The 21,751-nt window shown below is 35.7% G+C and overlaps 2 protein-coding genes across 3 annotated transcripts; one reads left to right on the top strand and one right to left on the bottom strand.

Moving 5' to 3' along the window:
• Positions 1-304: 304 nt before the first annotated feature.
• LOC130739009 (protein unc-13 homolog) lies at positions 305-6,022 on the bottom strand. 2 transcript variants are annotated; one of them, XM_057591218.1, is made up of 5 exons: positions 5,173-6,022; positions 3,024-3,890; positions 2,139-2,594; positions 1,757-1,946; positions 305-1,654 (listed from the first exon to the last, which is right to left on the bottom strand). In XM_057591218.1, exons 1-5 carry the CDS (start codon positions 5,620-5,622, stop codon positions 723-725), a joined length of 2,895 nt encoding a protein of 964 aa, XP_057447201.1. In that variant the 5' UTR covers positions 5,623-6,022; the 3' UTR covers positions 305-722. The 2 variants fall into 2 exon arrangements, with proteins under 2 accessions (XP_057447201.1, XP_057447202.1); XM_057591219.1 differs by having other exon boundaries at positions 3,024-3,909; positions 5,173-5,307.
• Positions 6,023-20,632: 14,610 nt separating this feature from the next.
• On the top strand, positions 20,633-21,026 carry LOC130736910 (telomere repeat-binding factor 4-like). Its single transcript, XM_057588682.1, has 2 exons — positions 20,633-20,782; positions 20,892-21,026. Exons 1-2 carry the CDS (start codon positions 20,633-20,635, stop codon positions 21,024-21,026), a joined length of 285 nt encoding a protein of 94 aa, XP_057444665.1.
• The last annotated feature ends 725 nt before the right edge of the window (positions 21,027-21,751 follow it).

Genomic DNA, 21,751 nt, shown 5'->3' with positions numbered 1-21,751 from the left:
GTGATAGATAACAACGAACGGGTACTAGGAGTGCCTTTTCTGTGGAGTATGCCTCCTTTGATGATTTTGTTGAAGAGTGAATCGCATAACATCCACTTTTTTGTGGAATGTTCCAATTGTCGTAGCATGCTGACAAGAGTTGTATATGGTATAGACTTGATTAGGAGACGAGATCCATTATTATATCTACACATCAAAGAGAATCATCCGTCTTTGACAATCTCATTTTCTGCTTAAATATTTGGTTTCTGCACTAGAAATAAATCTGAAATCTAAGAAATAAAATGTTTGTTCAACCAATACCTTCACGATTAACAAACTTGCACAAATAAATAATCTCATCTCATTTACATTCTCAATCTCAAGTCATTCGTAGAATGAAATCACAGTGCACCAATACATAGACACTCCACTCCAAAATTATTTAAAAAATAATTTAATAATTATTATAAATACTTCTTAGCATCACCATGCGCTCAGAAATTCCACTTAGACACGGGAACAAATTAGCAAGCAAAGAGTCACATCTGTACATGGTATATTTTGTGTATAGTCTTAAGCATTATTGAAGATAACTCGCCATTCCTAAAGGTTAATCACTACTCAAGTGTATAATATCCTCACAAACTAGCCAGTAAGAGTTTCAAAACACAGTGAAGGCACTAGGATTTTGTATAGAGAGTGGCAAGGCGTGACATGTAACATGGGTTATGTATCAGTTGTCAGACTTTCGTAGGCAAGTTGTAATTCTTCTTGAGGAACTTGGCAGCAGCCTCATCATTCCGATAACACAAAACTCGTAAAAGTGTGTTCGGTTCTCTTGGACTCCATTGATCTGCTGGTGGAGGCAACGGAAGCCGGGATTTGGCGGAAGAACCATACATTTCCATAGTTAGTTGACTGAATTGCTCAATTACGTGCTTCGTATCGGCGTGAAACAACGGAAGCACACCTCTGGCGGTGGCAGAATGCTTTTCTATCAGTTCAGCTGGCAATCCATCTCCGTTTGACCAGAACAAGTCGGTCAGAAACTTGAAATCTTCCTGTATCATAACAGAATCTTGCAGCGAGAAAGCACGTGATGAACCTCCAGCTAGCAAAACCAATAGGAACCCATCAAAAGAAGCCTGCATTACTTCAACAATTGCGCGTGTTCTAACTTTATCATGCAGTGTTGATGATATGATCTCCAAATACTGCTCAAGCTCTTGAAGAAAAGGCTCGATTCTGGCGGATGGAACTTGTCCAACATATAGGCCATCCCAGAGAACATGGCGTAGATCGTGGAAAACGACTTTGTATCCTGTACATTCACAGAGTTGATGGATACCTTCCACCGCAGCAGCTGTGGAAAGCTTGAACTTCAAGTTCACCCCATTTGCTATATCATCATCATTTGTGGATTTAGAACTGCTAAGATTGGCAACTATCCTCTTTTCAAAAACCCCGACCTCCAGGCGAATGCGCTGCAAAGTATTGATGCGAACACACATCTGGGGTACATCAAATGAGTTACTTCCGTTTGTGGTTCCCACATTGGCTTTCCTCCTCTGAGTCCCTTGTGACTTTTCTTTTTTACGGAATACACTGTGTTTTGATTTTGTTGAACACCTAGTCAATGCAGGCATAGTTGGGATGAAAGTAATTCGATTCCCTGCAGATCATAAAAAGGAAAATTTTGGTCACACAGGGATTGACTCATTGAATAACTCGTTTTGTAAATCAAAATATCAAATGCTATGTAGTAAATATATACCACAGCCAGATTTGGCTTTCAAAATGTATTGTTGGAGAGATTTGTCAAGACCAGACATCAACTCAGGAAGCAAAACTGCATGCATGGGTATAGGCAGCAAAAAGAAAGCTTCCAGAGTGTCGTCTACGACCCGCAAAACTTCAACAGCAGAAAGAGCAAACCCCTCTTTATTCGCTTGTGGATTCCATGTCTATAGGAAAGAATGGTGAAGTTAAAAATGACATTAAAACTTCTAAATTCACTAACTACAATGTATGTGAGTAGTTTAAGACAATATCCTTAACAATCATCTTAAAAAAAATAAAAAGAGAAACAAACATTTTGTTTAACTAAAGAATTTTTTGCCAACCTGATTAGATTATAGGCACAAGATTTGGCATACCTCTTGTTGCAGTTTTCTGTCAACCTGTTCCCCCAGTCTATCCACTCTGGTTTTTATCCATGACTTAACCAGACTAGCAATTACCGCTTCAGCCTCGTAAGGTTGCATCTCCTGTATAATGGATATTCCCCCATCTTCACTTTCTACAGAATCTTCCACTGCTATCTGCACCAGATCTTTCTCCAATTTGTCAGCAGCTACCATTACTTCTATAGCATCAGGAGTCAACTCACTAATACCCCTGACGTATTGCTTCAACTCATTTCCATAACACACATGAAGGGTAGCAACCGCAACACCAGCAGCAAGAGGATTCCATCTCTTCAGTTTGGGACTGAATATCACTTTTTCCTTACAAGCCAGTTCAGTAATGTCTCGTGCAAGAACAGCAAGACTAGGAAAGGCTTTATTTTGTTTTCTAGATAGATGCTTGCTGCGGTCCAGATTCTCCAATTTCTGCCTTGAAAGAGATTAAAAAGAGTTAAGTCATACTAAATGCACAAAATTTAGGTAATTAGCTTTGTAAATGAAGTATTCAAACATGAAATCCCAGTCGGAGAATGTTGACACACAAAACATGGCAGACTAGAAAGAAGTTTTAGCTTATAAATTAGCAGTACACATTACAGAAGTGGTTGACAGGAGCCTTCAACTCCTGCAATGCATACAGAGAATTAATAACCACTTCCTAAAGACAAAGGAAAATTTCAGATTTATTAGAATTTAACACCATAATAGAGCAAAAAGACCAACTTTACACTATTTCAGTCAGTGGTATAAAAAGTATACCCTATACAAAAATGTCATAATTTATTATATGTGTAGACTCTGTACCATCCAAAAGGGAGTATTCATATTTAGAAGAGCTAGAAAGATAGAACTTGCCTGAGCGAAAGCAGCACGCAATGATGATCTAATATAATTTTCAACTCTGTTGCAGGCTACATCCGCTTCTTTTTTCTTCCAATTATACTCGTGTGAGATATCTTCTTCCAATATTGTTGCTGATAATGCAGCCAGAGAAATGATGCTTTCCATTGCTTCAATATTACCATCATGGAAAGTATCATGGTATGCGAGAAGCCTTTTCTCTGCCCAACTTAACATCAAACTCAATATGGAGCTCAAAGTTTTTGAGTTCAAAGGATCTTTTGTGGCATCAGTATCTTTCTCAACTTCTTCTAATAGGTTACTGGATGCAAACACTAGATCAATTTCCACTTCCCCAGTGACAACATACCGATGAAATAAGACCCATGAAAAGCAAATATTATGTAGCATTTCATTAATTCCTAGCATAGCCCAGGTCTTCTTAATGAGCTCTAAGACCTCATCAACCTCTTCTATCACAGAGGTTTCTGCATGAATATCAAAACAAGCTTCTAAAAGAGTTTGGTAGATCCAGAGGTTTAGTGGAAACCCATCAGCCCAATGGCACGTCTCAGGAACTGACCCATCAGGTGATCTGCAAGCAAGAGACATGACAACACTCCGGAAGGTTTGCATTGATTCACCGTTCTTTCCAATATCCATGGGATTCTCAAGGGCTCCACGGATTATGCGCCGGAGTTGCTGCGAAGAAGTATCTCCTTTATTTAATGGAAAGTGAGGATACAAGAGGAGTCCTGCTTCAAGAACCTTCAAATTTCTCCTTAGCCAAGCCTCATACTCTTGTTGACTGGGAAAATCTAAACTCTTGAACAGTTGTATTAGTTCTAGTGGAAGAACCACAGACTCCATGCGTCTTCCAAGCTATTTCATGAATAAAGACCTAGTAAGCTATCAATTAGTGATTAAACATATTGTAAGAAGAAACAAAATACCTGTTAAATTTGTAAGTTCTGCTCCCTATGTTTCAATCCCATTTATTCGGAAAGGAATAAAATGAAGTGTAACCTTATCTGGTGGTAGGAAATAAATCCCCACTTAATTTACAACAAACAAGCAATAAAAAAAGTAAATACAAATCCTCTATTCTATACAATAACACTATATAACTAATGATATACTGATGCACATAAAAGTAGCCAACAGCTAATGCTCTTTAGCTTCTTATTTTTGTCTCTCACTCCTTTCTTCGACAAATTAATCATATTGTTTTAAATTGTAGCTGCTTCTGAGTTTGTGATTGCATTATGAATTGGTTACATCACCCCGATTTACATCTAAAATCACATCTCATTCACCTCTGTTGACCAATAGAATCCATTAACATTGGATGGAAAATTCCCCTTAACCCAACAACTAATCATGTCTTAATTTTGATAGCTTTAAACTTGTGCTAAACCAGATGATACAAATTAGATCATTCATCACTAGTTGTTGCTCATGACTAGTGAAACAATCACTGTGATTGTCATGACAGAATCCCTATGGCCATTATCCTTGGTCCCGAGAGTGAGCACGAGTGCACAACTACATTGTAGCAATCAAGTGAAAACATGAGAACTGAGAAGAGATAAATTGACCATACAATCATGTAAGGATGTCTAAGATTTACTCCTATGATACTCTCAACTATATCATGCTCACAACTAATACACTCCCTATATATACATACCAGTTACCACATATGTATGGACGTATGTATGTGGGCACACACACACATGCAGTGTCTTGGTGTCCTATATTTTAGACATTACCTAGTGCCGGTGTGTGTGTGTCTAAGTCTGTGGTTCATAGGGTTTAGCAAAAGTTACAATGTCACCAAAAGCTAACCTTGATCAGCTATCAGGATTAAGCACAAAATTCCAACAAATGTCAACATATTCTGTTAGTCAAAAGAAGTCCAAGTTTAGCTCAAGAGAAGAGTAAAGTGTCATTTGTATAACTTTGAGGGGGAACAGGCACTTGAGTAAAATCCAAATTGATGAATCCAGAGTTCAAAACTTGAATGAAATTCCCAAAAAAATAGCTCAGAGACTATTTCTCATTGCCTATAAGAACATTCCAAATTTCCAATTCATGACTACTTGAATTTTGTAAGAAAACCACACCAAAGCAAACAAACAAAATGAATGAACAAAGTTGATACCTGGCCAGCAGCGATTCTGAGCAGTGCTCTCCTAATCCTGCTATCACACTGCTCAGAAATCCTCATCTGCACTCTCACCAACTCCCCCGTCGTCGTCCCCGCACGCTTACTCCTCGACGACGCCGTTTTCAAACCCAAAGCCCTCTTCACCTTACTCGCCGCCGTCGACGTCAGCGACCTCTGCAGCGACGCCGACGACGTCAGAGACCTCTGCAACATCCCCGCCGAACTCCGATCCCGTCCTCCCCTCTCCGACTGCGAAATGAACGTCAACGGCTTCGGCCCGGAGCTCCGGCAAGCAGCCAGAAGAATCTCGTATGCCGTTTCCCGGAGCTCCGAATCAGGAAAATTCGGACCCGGGTCGCCGAACGGAGAAGCAAGGTCCACAACTGGGTGCACCGGCATGACGTTTTGGTTCCTCTTCGAGGCTCCCCTGAAGCTTGTAGACATTGCAGGGTGACCCTTTTGCCGGAGAAACAAAAAAATGGAGAAAGATGAAAATGAAGATGACCCAGATAAGGAATTGAAGTGGTTTTGATGTGGGGTGGGGCAAGTTTGAAGCTTTTTGTGTTTGTGTCAAGTGGGGGTTTTGCTTTTTTCCTCTTTGTGTGCTTGGGTGTCAGAGAAAGTGCTTTGGTGATTCTTGCTTGAGTTTCAAGGTAGCTGCATGGTGGGGTAGATAGGGACACACTGAGAGAGAGGAAGAGAGAGATCACAGTGGCAGAGAAAGGGGTTGTGGTTGAAGGTGAATGACGGAGGAGATGGCGGTGGGTGGATGCAAGGTTGGTGGTGGTGACAAAGGAATCTAGGAATAAAAAAATGTAGCTTTTGAGCCTTTGGGTTGTGAATTTGATTAAAATTTTATTTTATGTTATATGATTATATTTATATTTTCTGTTGTATCAATGTGTCTGGTTCACCAACGGGTAGCTGGTTCAAGTGTACATGTTTGATTTCCCTTAAGTAAGGTTTTGGGTTCGAGTTTAGTGAATGGAAAAAATCGTCGCTGAGAGAGTTAGCCCCACCATAATGTGGATATCTCCAACTCCAACAAAATTGATTTCGAATGAGAACCCATGTCCTAGAAAAATGTCTCTGCTTCTAGTGGATCTTACATATACTAGGTTTAATTTTCTGACATTTGACAAGGGAAGGGAAGGGGCTCTTTTTATTTTTTTAATTTTTTTCTTATTCAATTATATAGTTTAATTTGGTTTTGCTTGTCTCTTGTTTCAAATGTCAACTTCTCAGAATATTTTCTTTTGTACTTTTGTGGACAATTTTTTCATTTAGTTAAAATAATATGGAAGGGATAAAATGGGATAGATAAGAGGTCAGATTGATCATGTAATCCGATCCTTAATTATTTATGCTGATTTAGGGTATGTTCATTTTAAAGTTTGATCATTCAATCCTTAATTATTTGTTACTTTAGGGTATGTTCATTTTAAAGTTTGGTAGATGTGGGTTGGAGAGCAAAGTTCAAGTTGCATGATAGGGTGTATTCTAATATATAAGCTTAGGATTTTTCAAACCAACTTCTTTTTTGATGGAAGTCATAACTGAATGTAACAACTTTTAATCAAGTTTCAACCCATTGAAAATAAATTTTGGCATATTTCTTTAGCTCAAATGCATTTCTAGTCTTTTACTTTTATCTTGGGTTATTTTAGTCTTCTTATTGCGCAATTTTAATTAGTCCCCTTACTTTAGTGATTTTAATTTTTTCTCTTTCAATTGCCCAATTTTAATTATTGTATTTTTTTAATGTTTCAATCAAATCCCTCAATTAAGAATGTCGTCCAATTTTAAGCAAATTTGATGGTATCAAGGTCAATTCATGTGGCAGTTGATGTGTTAAATGATTGAAAATAATGTAAAACACATTTTTTTTTTTTCTATTGAAAAATTCATAGAGCTCATACCTCGACTACAACTTGAGCAAAAGAGTCGCATTTCTTCAATCTAGCATTAGGAAAATCAGCAACTCAGACCTATAATAAAATGTTCTTAACGTTTGGAAGAGTGAAAACGTGAGAGAACAATATGACAATGATAATTTAAGATCCAAGGAATTATAAAATCCAAGAATAATGAACAGCGAATCAAGGTACTGGGAAAAATATATACTCAAAACATATAAGACAAAATACTCTAATATTATATATATATATATATAAAGCACGCTTGTGTTTTTCATGCAATTAATGTATTAAATCATAAAAGCTCACATACCTTTATATTAAATACATTAAAAAATAAAAAATTTAATAAACTAAAAACTGAAAAAAATTGTATTATAAAAACCTATTCAACTACTTATATTAAATAACAACATTCATAGACTTAAAATTGACTTGAGCTTTGCATTTGACAAATTTAAAAAATCAAAATAAAAAACAAAATAATATTTATTAATAAATAATATAATAAAATACTTTTAAAATAAAAAAATTTCTATCAATATATATCTATCTATATTGTACTTGGGGCTCTTATTTCCCAAAGTAATTATATATATATATATATTTGGTTTTTCCAAAAAAAAAAAATATCTATCTATCTATATATATTAGTAAAGCTCACTTGAGTTAAGTATTAAGTACAAATACACATGAGAACCTACATACATTAGTAAAAAAATTGGTGTTTTAATGAAATAGCTTAGTGAGTGAATGAACGGGTAGTGGAAACTTGTGCACTAATGATTTCAGTTTTAAACTTAATAAATATCAAATGTATAAGCAAAAGAGTAACATCCATGCCAAAAGTGTAACATACCACAAAGTTATATCTGCAAATGGTTTTAGCACAGTACCTTAAATTAGAATCAAATTTAATATTAATTTTAAACTAATATCAATTTAGTCCAAGAAAAAAAAACTATTAACAATAAAGCATACTGTCGCCAAAATTAATCTTGATATGCAATGTCTTAGTTTGCTGTCCAATTTTCTGCAGGAATATATGTCTATTTTTCTTAAACTCACCAACTCTTAGAATTCCTTAACATAGTAACTCCGAAGAAAAACCAACATTAAATTAAAAATAGTGGCATGATGGCATTACGAGTGTCAAAAACTGAATAAAATTGTTAATGTTAGGAGACTATTAAACTATCTACATTAAATAAATAAAAAATGAAATGTATTATATTGAACCATGCATCTATTATATCTCTATATAAACAAACCAGTGAAATCACTCACAAACTCAAATTATTCATATTTCTTAGACTTCAGCTGCTGGTGAGAAAAAAATGACAATTGTCTCTAACTACTTCAACAAGTATGTCATTTTTAATTATTTTATTTAATTTCAAAATTGATTTTTAAATTACTCATTCTTATTTCTTTACTACAGGAGAAAGATCATCAACAACAACAAGAAATACACATTACTTAGTGATATATCCCCGTTGCAGATAATTGGAAAATAAAACTGTGAGTTTCACATATATGGTAATTTACTAAACAATTCTTCTGATTCAATTGAAATCATACAAATATATCATCATTTCTATATTTATATGACACAAATCAGTAACAAAGTGTGAGTCACATAAATTTATATACTGCACTAGAAAGATAAGTGTAAAGTGTAGTACTCATTATATTTTTGATAAGAAATAGGAATATTTCACTCCTCAATATTGTCATATTATGGAAAAAAATAGCAACTTAATCATTCAAATGGAATAAATGACGTCCATCCTGCAGTTAGATAGAATCTATTTTTATGTTCGTGAAAGTGATTTTAAAAGAACTTCTATGCCACCAGCAATGGTAAACAACCACATCAATCTTGATAAAAAATAATTAGCACAACTGATAACATCACTGCAATGACTAAATCAATATTAGAAAAAAAAATAGTAGACTACCACGTTCATTTCAATACTAATCTAATTAAGTAATTAAATTTCTTTTATATAAAAAAAAAATAACTCTCATTTCAATCTTAATAGAAGTTTACCTATTTTTTTCTTCTGATGAAGCAAAAAAAAAATCTATCTGTTTGATCCTTTTTTCCCTTATTAGAGAAAGAAAGTGTGAGAATATCATAATTCAATTATATTTAACTATACATATATTCTAAATATTCTTCTAAATAATAGCTTTCTTACCTTTCTGTAAATTTAAATATTACAATTAAAAAATATAAATTAAAAACGAACCTGTACGTGCAACGCACAAGTTTAATTTCTAGTGTGTAATGAAAGAGGAAAAATAGACCTAATAAAAAGTCATGATGCAGTAAACAATAGTTGCAGAGCAAGAGTAAAACTTACACTAGATATGCAGATTGTTTACAAAAAATAAATTAGCCTTGATGAAATCATAAAAAATAAACTAAAATTGGATGACATTTTTAAAGGGACTAAAAACCTTTTTTCTTTAGTTGAGAGAAAAATAAGCTAATCAACCTGGAATTTGAGTAAAAAAAAAATAGAGAAAATAATTTTACAGTATTTTATAGTGGTTCACATTAGTGGCATAATTGAGCATGTAGATAAACTTATGTAAAATTGTTCTAGTTTGAGTAGAGGTCTTGAGCACAAGTGTCTGTAAATGTAGATGTGCTAAATATTTGGTAAGGAAAATTTTGCTGCTCATGATAGTCCTAATCGACTCGAACAAGATACATGTGATTTTTTTAAAAATGGTGGCATGACTGATTTATTGTATATTTTCAAAAAAAATAATCATAAATGTAAATGTTGGTTACAAAATAAACATCAAATTTAAATACGCTTGGATAAGTGTATTATTTCAATTTTTAATTTCCCCCCTAACAACTACAAATGAGTTCCTGGTAGTTAGTTGTGTTGGTTATTTCAATAAAGGTCCTACGCACCTATTCTGTGACCAAACATAAATGTCTTCTTAATTATTCTATGCCTCTATTGATGTCCAACTTCTGCAGCATAGCAACCAACCTATCAACAATTATATATTTAAATAGACGGATAGGACTTATGAGAGTATTAATTTATCATCAGTGTGAAGCATAGAAATATAATTCATTGATCACACAAAGTATGTATTAGATGTGTCACATAATTACTATCAAGTATTTAGAATATTGTTAATTTGTGTTTCGGACAAATGAAACACTAGTTTCTTTTAAGTAAATCACCCTCTTCTGCTTAAGCACTTACAGTCTCTCACTCTTAGTTTTTTCACCATTTTGTTTTATCGGTCAAATTCTCTTTAGGGATTCCTGGAGATCCCCTCCCCAACTCATATACAACAAATTATTAATAGTCAGTTAACAATAATGATGGAAGACAACAAGATTAAGATGAAGGTGAAAATGGGTTAGCTCCCATTCAAGTGGGTTTAAAAGAGGACTCAGAGATTCATAATCCCTATGTCCTATCGTTACTATATTGCTCTTACCATATTGCTCTATTATTTTGACCCCTGTTACAATTTGGAGAAAATACATATTGCAAACTAATTTGCGGTAATGTGAAATACGAATGACAAATATATACCATTATCTTAAAAATGCAGAAGGAAAGTTTACATTCTGTAAACTCATTTTACGGAATGTACCACAAAGTAAATTGCAAGTTAAAGAGATTGTCAAGTAGTGAAGGGTATTTTGGGAAAAAATAAATAGGGGATGGTGGTTTTAGTTTTGACCTTTCTTTTATGGGAAAGTTTTATTTTATTTCGGGAATTAGCCAAGGTAAGGATCTGATTTCTTTTTGGATCGCGTACCTTGAGAGTCACGAACAACAACTTCCCACAGATTTAACACAACATTCATTTGGTGTGTTTTCACAAAAAAAAAAATTAGCATAACAAAACAATTAGCTAGCCTTGCCACAGAAAAAATTAAGTGAGTTTATAATAACAATAACACTTACAAATTCAATCACATTTTCTTATAAAAGAACATTCAATCAGATTTTAGTACTTTAATTAAAAGGGTTATCTAAATGACTCATGATAAAATTTGGGTTAAATAACCCATAGTTTAGGTGGACCAATCACATTTAAGATGAATTTAATGGATTTTTATATTTTATTTATTAATTTATTTAGGGTTAAATATGTTTTTGTCCCTGACTTATACACATGCATCTAAAATTGTGGCTGAAAAAAAAAGTACGGATTTTAGTTATTGATTTTTTTTTATCTAAAATGGTCTCCGGTTCACATAAACTCATGTAGATTTTTCACATTTATTTCGGTCCCTCCAAAATTTCTTCTACCAGATTTAGTCCTTCTCCCTTTATAATTATTTCAAAAACCCAAAAATTCATATCTTCATCCCAAAACTCATAAGTTCTGGAGTTTAAAATCATCCAGGCCCAGAATCGGAACCTGCTCCAGACGTGAACCCGAACCGTCATCGTCCAAACTAGAGCCTCCCGATGTAGATCAGTAGGATGAAGACAATCCCATGGGTGAAGATCCAATCGTGCGCCGGCAACAGTGATAACATGGGGAATTTTGTTGTCAGAACCGTGCACAGTTGTTGAAGCTCCATTTTCTTACATCTTCACAAAAATCGTCATTTGATTCTTTAGATCAGTAGCTGAATTATATTGCAAAATGGTGTTTAAACACTATTTGGATTTTGGGGCAACCAGGGCATCGTTAATTATGAAAATAAAGAAAAGAAATTTTCAATTTTGTAGAATCACTGAACATGTTCATAAATAGGAACCAATTTTGTCAGAAAGTGGAGATGTGATGTGAGGCTAAGGTACAGTGTAACATGAAATTCTGAGTTTTGGGATGAAAATACGAATTTTTGGATGGACTGACATTTTAGATAAAGAAATTCAAGGACTATAATCTTTACGTTTTTTTTCAAGCACCATTTTAGGTTCATGTGTATAAGTCAGGGACCAAAAACATATGTAACCTTAAATAAATCAATGAATAAAATATAAAAAATTCAACCAATTTATCTTAAAGGTGATTGGTCCACCTGGACATGGGTTACTTAACCCAAATTTTACCATGGGTCATTTAGACAACCCCTAATTAAAATAAAAAAAAAACTAACTAAAAGTAAATATAATGAAATATCATTGAGCATATTTGTTAAATCTTTTCAATCTATCTATGTATAACTATTAAATTTCATTTAAATTCTATTTTATTAATTTTAGTAACTTTCTCTTTTGAAATATCATAAAGTATAATTAATAGATCAAGTTTTCAACATCCAAATTTGCTTTTTCTTATTTTTTCCTTTTTGGTGTAATGTTGTTTAATTTTTTCTCAAAGTTATATTTTCTTACGCTCCAGTATCCTTTTAAAATAGAAGGGTTTAGAATCCGAGTGAAGATCATCTGTCTCCCCTTCCTGTCTTATTTCCTGTCCTTCCACTAAAATTTTGACATGTCAATTAAAGAGACATGTCACCTTCCTTATCAAACTTAACTCCGTTAATTTTTCTGTTCATCTCTTTCAACCTACTCCTGCAAAACCTTCAACAAATAATCCTAAATTTAAAAAATCCCTTGCATTTTATCGACACCCATTTTAAACCTTTCCTCAATTCATTGTTTAGAGTAAAAATAACTAATATGTTATAAAAGTTTGTTATAGAAAAAATATAACAAATTAAAATTAAAGGGTATGAAACTCTTCCACTTTTAAATGGGTATCACCAAATTTGCGTATTTTCTTTTGGGTGAACCAAATCTGTCATTTCCTTTTATTGTTTCAAAATTCAATAGTTTTGGGCCAACTTGAATATTAAGCAATCCTAGTTTCAGGACCTAAGCCCATGTGCCTGTGTGGACCTGAAAAGAATATACATAATAAGTGAATCCATTTTTTCTCAGTATCCATTAGGTTATGCAATGCTGTTAAATAAAAACACAGAAAAAAAAAACAAAAAGGGTTACGGGGATTCTTGTTCATATACATTTTCTATTAGTTAAAAACTTTAATCCCTTTTCTTTTTTGGACGAAGATAGCTGGTATTCATTCAAAAAATGTTGGCTGAGGATTTCAATCCCCTTTAAAAAAGATCAGGGTATCAGGGTATGTGACTCCAGTCATTTTGGGCCAACATCATTTTAGTAATGGCGCATATGATACAGTATAAAAAATGTTATAAGTTATTAGGCCTTTTCATTTCAAATTTAGTGAAAGAGAAGATAATAGGCATTGTGATCCGCATTGTGTTTGGAAACTCCCTCCCTCCTTGGTTCTTGCGTCGCTGTTTCTGGACGTAGTAGGGTGGCTGTTCACCAGAAGTTCTGAGTGAACGGTCAAAGACGCTGAAGACTTGAAGATTTTGAAGACCCAAAGAAAGCTGGCTCTGAAGATCAGGTGCTTCTATTCTGAAGACCAGAAGTTCTGAAGGAAACATTCCAAATGTTGAAGACTTGAAGTTCTGAAGATTCAAGCATCCTCGTGACTCTGATCAGAAGCTTCACAAGTTCACATTTGAAGCGCCTCTAAAGATCAGAAGTCAAATGTAAAAGGAAAATGGTCACTATCAAATAGTATGATCGCAGTGAACTATCCTGACTACCACCTAACGAGGATCATCCATTGTACAATCTGGAAATTCCAAATGTACCCTCCAACGGATAGAATTTCACAACGGAAAAATCTCTCAAGGCTTGGGGTATTTAAAGGCTGAAGAAAGGAAGAAAATGCTAAGAAATTTATTGCATACAATCTACACTCAGTGAATACCTTAGCAATCTTTTTATTCATTGTTCTAAATTTGTTTACACCTTGCTTGTTTTAGAAGCACTCTTTGTATACCCAAACTTTGATCATATTGTTTGTATTCCTTAAGGGACCGGTTAGGTCAGGATCCTTGAGAAGACTAAGACTTGTGTGTCTTAGTGGTTGCTAGTTCATAGGTGTGTTAGTCACTGAGCACGTTGTGCTAGTGCAATTGTAACAACATTTGATTAGTGGATTACCTTCATTCAAAGAAGGAAGAAATCACCTTAACGGGTGAACTGGACGTAGCTTGAGGATTTGTTCAAGTGAACCAGGATAAAATCCCTGTGTGCTTCTCTGTTTACTCTTTGCTCCCTTTATCTTTGATACCGAGAGATTTACGTGAAACTTCAAAAACAAACGTTTTTATTGAAAAAACCTTATTCAAACCCCCATTTCTAGTAATTTTCATACCTTCACCCAATACACAATGTCATCCGCAAATGATTAAGCAACATCCACACCTTCATCTGCAATCTTGAACCCTTTAATAATCAAATATTATGTGATTCCAACAAATGTTTAATATGTTTGGAATTTTTTTATGTGACACATGTATTATCTACGGAAGATAATTATGTTAAAATCGAGAACATTGCATATTTTGGTGAGGCCAGCTCTATAGTGAGATTTTTACCAAGGAGGAACATGCAGGAGCCATGGCCCTCCAAGAAATTTATTTTTGTTGCCAACTATAATATATATAATTATATATATAAGTTATTTTATTTTTATTTCAACTCTCAATAATTTTGTAGATTTTCTAGAATGTAAGTGTAATTATTATACTTATCCATCTACTTCAGCTAATACTTCTTGCTGCAGCAGCAGTTAGAGAAATGAGTTCATGAATATTTTAAAAAATTGGTTGATGTCAGAATATAATAAAAAATCATTCATTTGGTCCTTACCCAACAACTTAAGCTTTTGGGGATAATTTGTTACTTTAACATGGTATCAGAGCCTCTTTTTTTTTTTTTTGATAAGCAATGATATGTACATTGAAATGAAGTACAAGGGGTACTTTAACCCAATACAAGATAGAAGAATAAGATGGTCTCAAAGCCTTTATGACTTAGCGGTCTAAAGTTTAATCCTTGCTACCCTCACTTTCTATTAGTAAGTGGAATTTAAGCACATGGTAGGCGAGCCTGTGCATTTAGTCACGCTTTAAGCCCAAAAGACTCTTGCGTGACGGGAGCGTTAGAATATAATAATATATGATCATTCATTTGGCCCTTACCAAAAAACTTAAGCTTTTGGGATAATTGGTTACATTGACAGTTGATAAATTCAATCTGGTTTGTGTTTCACCATAAAGTCATGATGAGTTACACGAGCCGCAAGAAAGTGCTCAAGATATAGTTGACTTTATCTCTTGGGATGAGCTTGAGACTAGAATATGTTTGAATCAAATTGGTACTTTATAACATCCTAGTAAAATTATATGGAGTTCACATTTTAAATCAATAACAAGTTTGGTAAGCATGTTTGGTGCAAATGCTTGTTTTCCTGAAAATATAAATGAGAATGCACCTAATTCTTCTCGACGAAGAGGTGCGAGAGTAGCTTCTCATAGATTGTTGAGTTTTGAATTTGTTTTTATATTACACGTGTGAAAGAAATATTTGAAATCTGTTATTATCTTTGTCAGACCATATACTCATTCTCTAGATATAGTTAATGCTTTGAGTCTATGTCGACAACTAAATATCTTCTTCCAACAATCAAGAGACAATAGTTGGATGCTACTATCGGAGAGTGTTATATCATCTTGTGATGCTCGTCAAGTTGAATTTTATAGCATGAAATCCCCTTACTTTGTGGGGAATGCTCATCATAAGAAATAAGAAGAAGATATGGAACTTCATTATAGAATAAATATATATTTTATTTTGTAATTGATTTACAATTATTTGAATTAAATAGAAGGTTTAATGAAAATGTACAGGAGCTTCTTATACTTAGTTATACTTTAGACCATAAGAAAAAAATTAAATCATATGATAATGAGAAAATCTGTAAGCTTGTAGATAAATTTTACGCATACATTTTTTCGAACTGGAAAAAAAGAGTTTGTCGTTTCAGCTAAGACATTATCATTAAGATGTTTCCCGAGATCTTAATTTAAGAAAAAGGTTCAGTCTATCCAAGTTTTACCAGTGGTTAGTTGAAACTGGAAAAACAACAATATTACAACTTGTTGATAGATTGATACGTCTCGTTTTTAATATTTCTTGTTTCAACAACAACTACGAAGTGAACTTTTTCGGCACTAAAAGTGGTTAAGATTCGGCTTCGCAACAAGATCGAAGATGATCTTCTTAAAAATTTACAAGTTGTAGATAGTAAGGGATAAATTATTAAAAAGACAGTTATTAATACAATAATAATAGATAAATTTAATATTATTAAAGAACATAATAGTATTTAAATAAAAAAATTATTATTTAAATTACCTGTAATATTCTCTGATAATTTTTTTAGTATTTTAAATTTGTTATTTAAAGTAAATATTTTTTGTTACATTTAATTAAGAAAATAGCTTATAATTTAATGATAAGTTTTTAACATATTTTAATAATTTTTTCAAATTAACTTATAACTAAACCTTATGTATATATTATCCTAAAAGTTTATTACCATGAAAAAAAGTTAGAATGAGTGTTACTTGTTGGGGATTTTCAAGTGTGATTAAGTCCCACGTTGGAAGTTAGGGATAAGTTTGAGTGGTTTATAAGTGTGAGGACTCATACACCCATTGTTATAAGGTTTTGGGTGAAAAATGTGGTGTCTGGTCTAGTTATGGTTTGCTCAAAATTCAATGTGGAGTTTTATCCCCCAATTTTAAACCATCTTCTTTTTTTTTTTGGTACATCGGAAAATAAAAAAGGACAAGAAAAGCTACAAGGCTAACAGATCCCTAGCCAAGATGGGATTAAGCTCAGGAGGAGGATCCTCCAACCAAAGAATGTTACACTGGCGGACAGCTCCCAGCTCTGCTAGACAGTCAGCTGCATCATTCGCACTACGAGGAATATGAGTAATCTGGATGGTCCATTCTTGATTCATCAACGTCTTAATCTCCCCAAACTCAGTAGCTAGCTGATGAAAGTGGTAATGATCACCATGTAGCGTGTCAACAATCTCCTTGCAGTCCACTTCACACAATGCAGATCTAATGCCATTATCCCACAAGAGGGTAAGGCCCATCTTCAAAGCTAGGATCTCTGCCATAAGAGGATCCCCTCCACCACTACCAGCCATAAAGCCTTTAACCCAAGCTCCGCCAGTGTCTCTAACAAGCCCTCCACACCCCATACGCTGCTTGCTATGACTATAGGCCCCATCAGTATTGAGCTTACAATAACCAGATGGGGGGAGCTTCCATCGAACAACTTCCGTACCTGCCTCGAGACCTGTCCCGTTCCCAAGCCACATCTCATACTCCTTACGCTCTTGGAGAATCCAACGAACCACTACATCAACAGTCCAATCATTATCTCCTAGCATTGAGATATTTCTCCAACGCCAAAGACCCCATATGGCCGCGACAAATAACGTCGCATGAGGCCCCTGTACCTGGTAACGAACCCAGTCCTTCACATTATCAGCTGCAAACCTCGACCAGTTGAGCGCGTTCAACCTAGACCAGACTTCCCGCGAATAGGGACAGTCACGAAGACAGTGAAGCCCATCCTCAAGATGGTGTGAACACCGGGGGCAAGCAAGAGAATTTGCGAGATGGCAACGAAATCTATGGCTATTAACCTGGATCACACCATGCAAAAGCAGGAGCAGAAACACACGAACCTTCTCAGGAGCTCGTGTCTTCCAAAGCCACGACCAAGAATCTGCTGAAGGGAGCTGGGGTCCAGAATGGCACATCCAGGCATAAGCATCTGACGCTGTATACACTCCTTTCGAGCTATGCTTCCAAACCCAATGGTCATCAATATTAGCCCTTGTCTGAGGTTGGATTTCCACAAGACGTTGCTGGACATATTCCGGAACAATGGTAACTAGCCGCGATATATTCCAGGAACCATTCACTAACACATCCGCCAGCGTCAAAGCAGAATCAGAGATATGAATGAAAGGGATGCACCGCCCCAAAGCTCCATGGCCGGACCAATCTTCAAACCAAAACGAGGTCCTTCCATTACTCAACTTGAATTCAAACCCCGTTTTCAAAACATCCCTAGCCTTTAATACTCCTTTCTAGAGAGAAGAAGAGCTCGGGCTCGTTGTTGACTCTAGCACCGACCCATTACCAAGATACTTATGAGCCAACACCCGGACCCAAAGTTTCTCAGAATTCTGAAGGAGAGACCAAACAAGCTTCCCCATTAGAGAGGTATTAGCATGAGCAGCATCCCTCATACCAACACCCCCAGCATGCTTGGGTAAGACCAAAGTCTCCCAATTTAACAAATGCCAACCCTTCCCCCCAGAATTTCTAGACCAGATAAAACTTCGAGTGATTCTATTAAGGCACGTCGTAGTTCTCCTGGGAAGCCACACAACCTGCATGGTATATGTGGGAATGGCTGCAAGAACGGATTTAGCTAGGCAAATGCGACCAGCAGTATTCAACAGACGACTCTTCCAGGAAGCCAACCGTCGAGACACTTGATCAATTAAGAACTTAAACTTGTCATGAGAAGCACGGCCGCTTGCCAAGGGAAATCCTAGGTACTTACCAAGGTCACGAGTAAAAGGGATAGGGCAAGAATCCATTAAATTTCTCCTAAGAGTTGCGGGAACCCCACGAGAACAAAGAGCCTTAGACTTTGCAACATTAACATACAAACCAGACGCTTCACCAAACTCCCCAAGCATCCTAGCCACAAGCTCAACTTGATTATGCTCAGCTTTACAAAATAATAGAACATCATCCGCGAAGAACAAGTGGGAAAGAGATGGGCCTCCTCTTGAAACACTAATCGGGTGCCAAATCTGGTCATGAACCGCATTCTGAATACGAACAGATAATTTTTCCATGCACATGACAAAAAGATACGGGGACATGGGATCACCCTGACGCAATCCCCTCCCTGGAGAGAACCAAGGCAATTTAGAGCCATTCCACAAAAGAGCCAAACGAGACGAAGTCACACAACTCATGATCAATCTCACAATGCTATCCGGGAAGTGCAAGTCCCTAAGGGTACCTTCCAAAAAACTCCAAGAAAGCTTGTCATATGCTTTTTCTAGATCAATCTTTAGCGCCATGGACCCCTTTTTTGCATGGGAATTATTTAGGTGATGGATCACCTCATGAGCAAGAATTGCATTATCGGTTGTTCCTCTCCCAGGAACAAAACTGGACTGGAGAGGCCCAATAAACTGATCCAAGAAGGGCCTGATACGAGCAACCAAGACCTTCGTAATGATCTTATAGGTCACATTACATAAACTTATCGGACGGAATTCCTTGATATTAGTAGGTACATCTACCTTTGGAATAAGCACCACCAGGGTTTCTGCAAGAGATTGTTTGGCCATTTATCTGGCCAAACATTACTAAACCCTTTTTTTAAAAAATAAACACATCCATTATATGCTGACAGCTTTCTTAAAAAAAGCAACTCATGTCTTCAAATAATTTGTTTTAAAAGGTCTCGCGAGTTTAGAAATTATTTAATTAATTATATAAATTCACACCTCACAAAATTGCCAAATCAAAATTCGCGGCACTAGGAATGCCGACTGTGTGAACTGTGAACTTTGTTGAAAAATCTGAATTGACAGTAACTGGTCATCAAAGTTTGATTTGGATGAATGATAAATGTTTAGTTTTATTGGAAATTAATTTAACTGGATGATGAACTGTGAATTGAATTAGTATTAAATAGTATTAATGTATAGTATACGTGTGTTATGATGAATTGAACAATGGATGGATGCCATCAAATGCATGTGGAATTATGTCTGTCTCCCATCAAAAAATAACTCATAATTAATGTATATACGAGGCTAGAGCAAAGTGCAACGTTTTTCTTAGAATTTATTTTGTCCACATTCCAAAAAGGTTATTCAGGAAAAGGAACAATTGAACCTTTTTCATGTTTCTACGAAGCTATAATCGTACCGACACTACCACTCCACTAGCATTTGCTACCACCTGTTCCACACGATCTTATCTATATATATTAGAAAATAACAACTTCTAGCATGACGTGACGCTCTCACAGGCCAAGTTAGTGACGTGTCGCTCCGAGATTAATTCTCACTTAATTATTTACACGTCAGCTTTTCCACCTATTAATTCTCATTTAATAATTTACACATCAGCTTTTCCACCGGACCCTATTTCCCACATGTGCCATGATTTGGTTAGGGTTTCCATGGAGTGAGAGCGTGCGACAAGATCTACAACCAAGAGCCACTCCAAATTCCTCATCAATGGCCTCCACCGATAAGGAGCTGGAAATAGGGACGGAAAACGGAACAAATTGAAGATTCAAGAGAAGGGGAGAACTTACCGTACCGCCGCGGCCGCCGAGGGTGATGTTGTTGAAGAGATGACCACCGTCCGTCATGGTTGCGAGTGAGAGGAAGCAGATTGAGGTGTGTGAAGGTACACATAGAAAAGCGAAGTTACCGCCAGAGACCACAGTCTCTGTATATCATCAATATCGATGTAATCACTCTCCTCCCTCAATTTCGCGTTTTCTCTGCGTTTTTTTTGTGGGCCTCATCGACTCAGACTCTTTCTCTATCAAGTAGAGTGAGGAGTGATGGGAAATCAGAAACAGAAGTGGACGGCTGAGGAAGAAGACGCCCTCCACCGCGGCGTCCAGAAGTACGGCGCCGGCAAGTGGAAGAACATCCTCAGAGATCCCGAATTCGCTCCTTCCCTCACGAGCCGTTCCAACATCGATCTCAAGGTCAGAACTTGCCATTTATTTTCCTTTTGATTTTTTCCAATTTCTCATAATCTTCTTCTAGGGTTCGGGTTTGGATTATGGTTCCTTCAATCAATTTTTTATTTTTCAGGATAAATGGAGGAATTTAAATGTTGTCACTGGACAGGGCTCCAATATAAAGTCTAGAACTCTCAAGCACAAATTACCAGCACCTACTGCAGTTACAACTCCCGATCCTACTCTGCAATTCCTCCTCAGTATGTAGCCTTTTAACATGAATACATGTTATACCTTACTCTATCCTAACCTGTGTTCACAAATTACCAAGACAGGTGATGTTAGTTCATGTCCATTCAAAGACAAGTGTCGCTTCAGCCATGATTTGTTTGGAAATTATTGTAGAATTGATTTTTAAGTGAAAACCACTTATAGGGAGAAGCTTATGTTACTGTCATTGTTGATTGTGAAAAAAATAAGTCCGTACAATCATGTAATTAGAATGCTGGTTATTAGACATCTGCTCTAAATTGATGGCTTTGAACATTTGCATGATTTTTTTCCATGTTCTTGGGATTTTTCCTGTGCAGTGAGCAGAAAGGTGTTGACTTCAAAAAAGTTGATGCTCACGTTCACCAGTTAAAGGGTAGCAGCTCAAGGTATACAATTTTATTAAAGGAAGCAAAGAATGTAAACACCTACAGAATCTGAATGAATAGGACTTTTTGTGCCATACCAGCTATGCATGTGTAGCTGTAGATTCTTAAACGAGTAGAGTTTTATTCTCTGAAAATCACAGTAGACTAATCAAGCTTTACAGCTGAACCTTAATTAAGAAAAATTAAAAAGGTAATCCTCCTAGAACATGATGCTACTTACATCATGATGAACAAATATTTGGTTGGGAAACATGGTAGATGTACAAATTGTAATAGCATAGCTATTTTATTTATGCAGATGAAAGCCATCATCTTTTAGTTGGAGCTAATATGT

Source organism: Lotus japonicus, chromosome 2, assembly GCF_012489685.1.
Source record: "Lotus japonicus ecotype B-129 chromosome 2, LjGifu_v1.2".
Taxonomy (NCBI): domain Eukaryota; kingdom Viridiplantae; phylum Streptophyta; class Magnoliopsida; order Fabales; family Fabaceae; genus Lotus; species Lotus japonicus.
This window is presented reverse-complemented; position numbering and strand designations above follow the sequence as displayed.

What these genes read in the sequence shown, in the direction of transcription:
- LOC130739009 (XM_057591218.1), bottom strand. Translation starts at nt 5,622, where the DNA reads ATGTCTACAAGCTTCAGGGGAGCCTCGAAGAGGAACCAAAACGTCATG. An exon ending in TCAGAATCGCTGCTGGCCAG is followed by an intron (nt 3,891 to 5,172) that starts GTATCAACTTTG and finishes TTCATGAAATAG; the next exon opens with CTTGGAAGACGCATGGAGTC. An exon ending in TGCGTGCTGCTTTCGCTCAG is followed by an intron (nt 2,595 to 3,023) that starts GCAAGTTCTATC and finishes CTTTCAAGGCAG; the next exon opens with AAATTGGAGAATCTGGACCG.
- LOC130736910 (XM_057588682.1), top strand. Translation starts at nt 20,633, where the DNA reads ATGGGAAATCAGAAACAGAAGTGGACGGCTGAGGAAGAAGACGCCCTC. An exon ending in GTTCCAACATCGATCTCAAG is followed by an intron (nt 20,783 to 20,891) that starts GTCAGAACTTGC and finishes TTTATTTTTCAG; the next exon opens with GATAAATGGAGGAATTTAAA.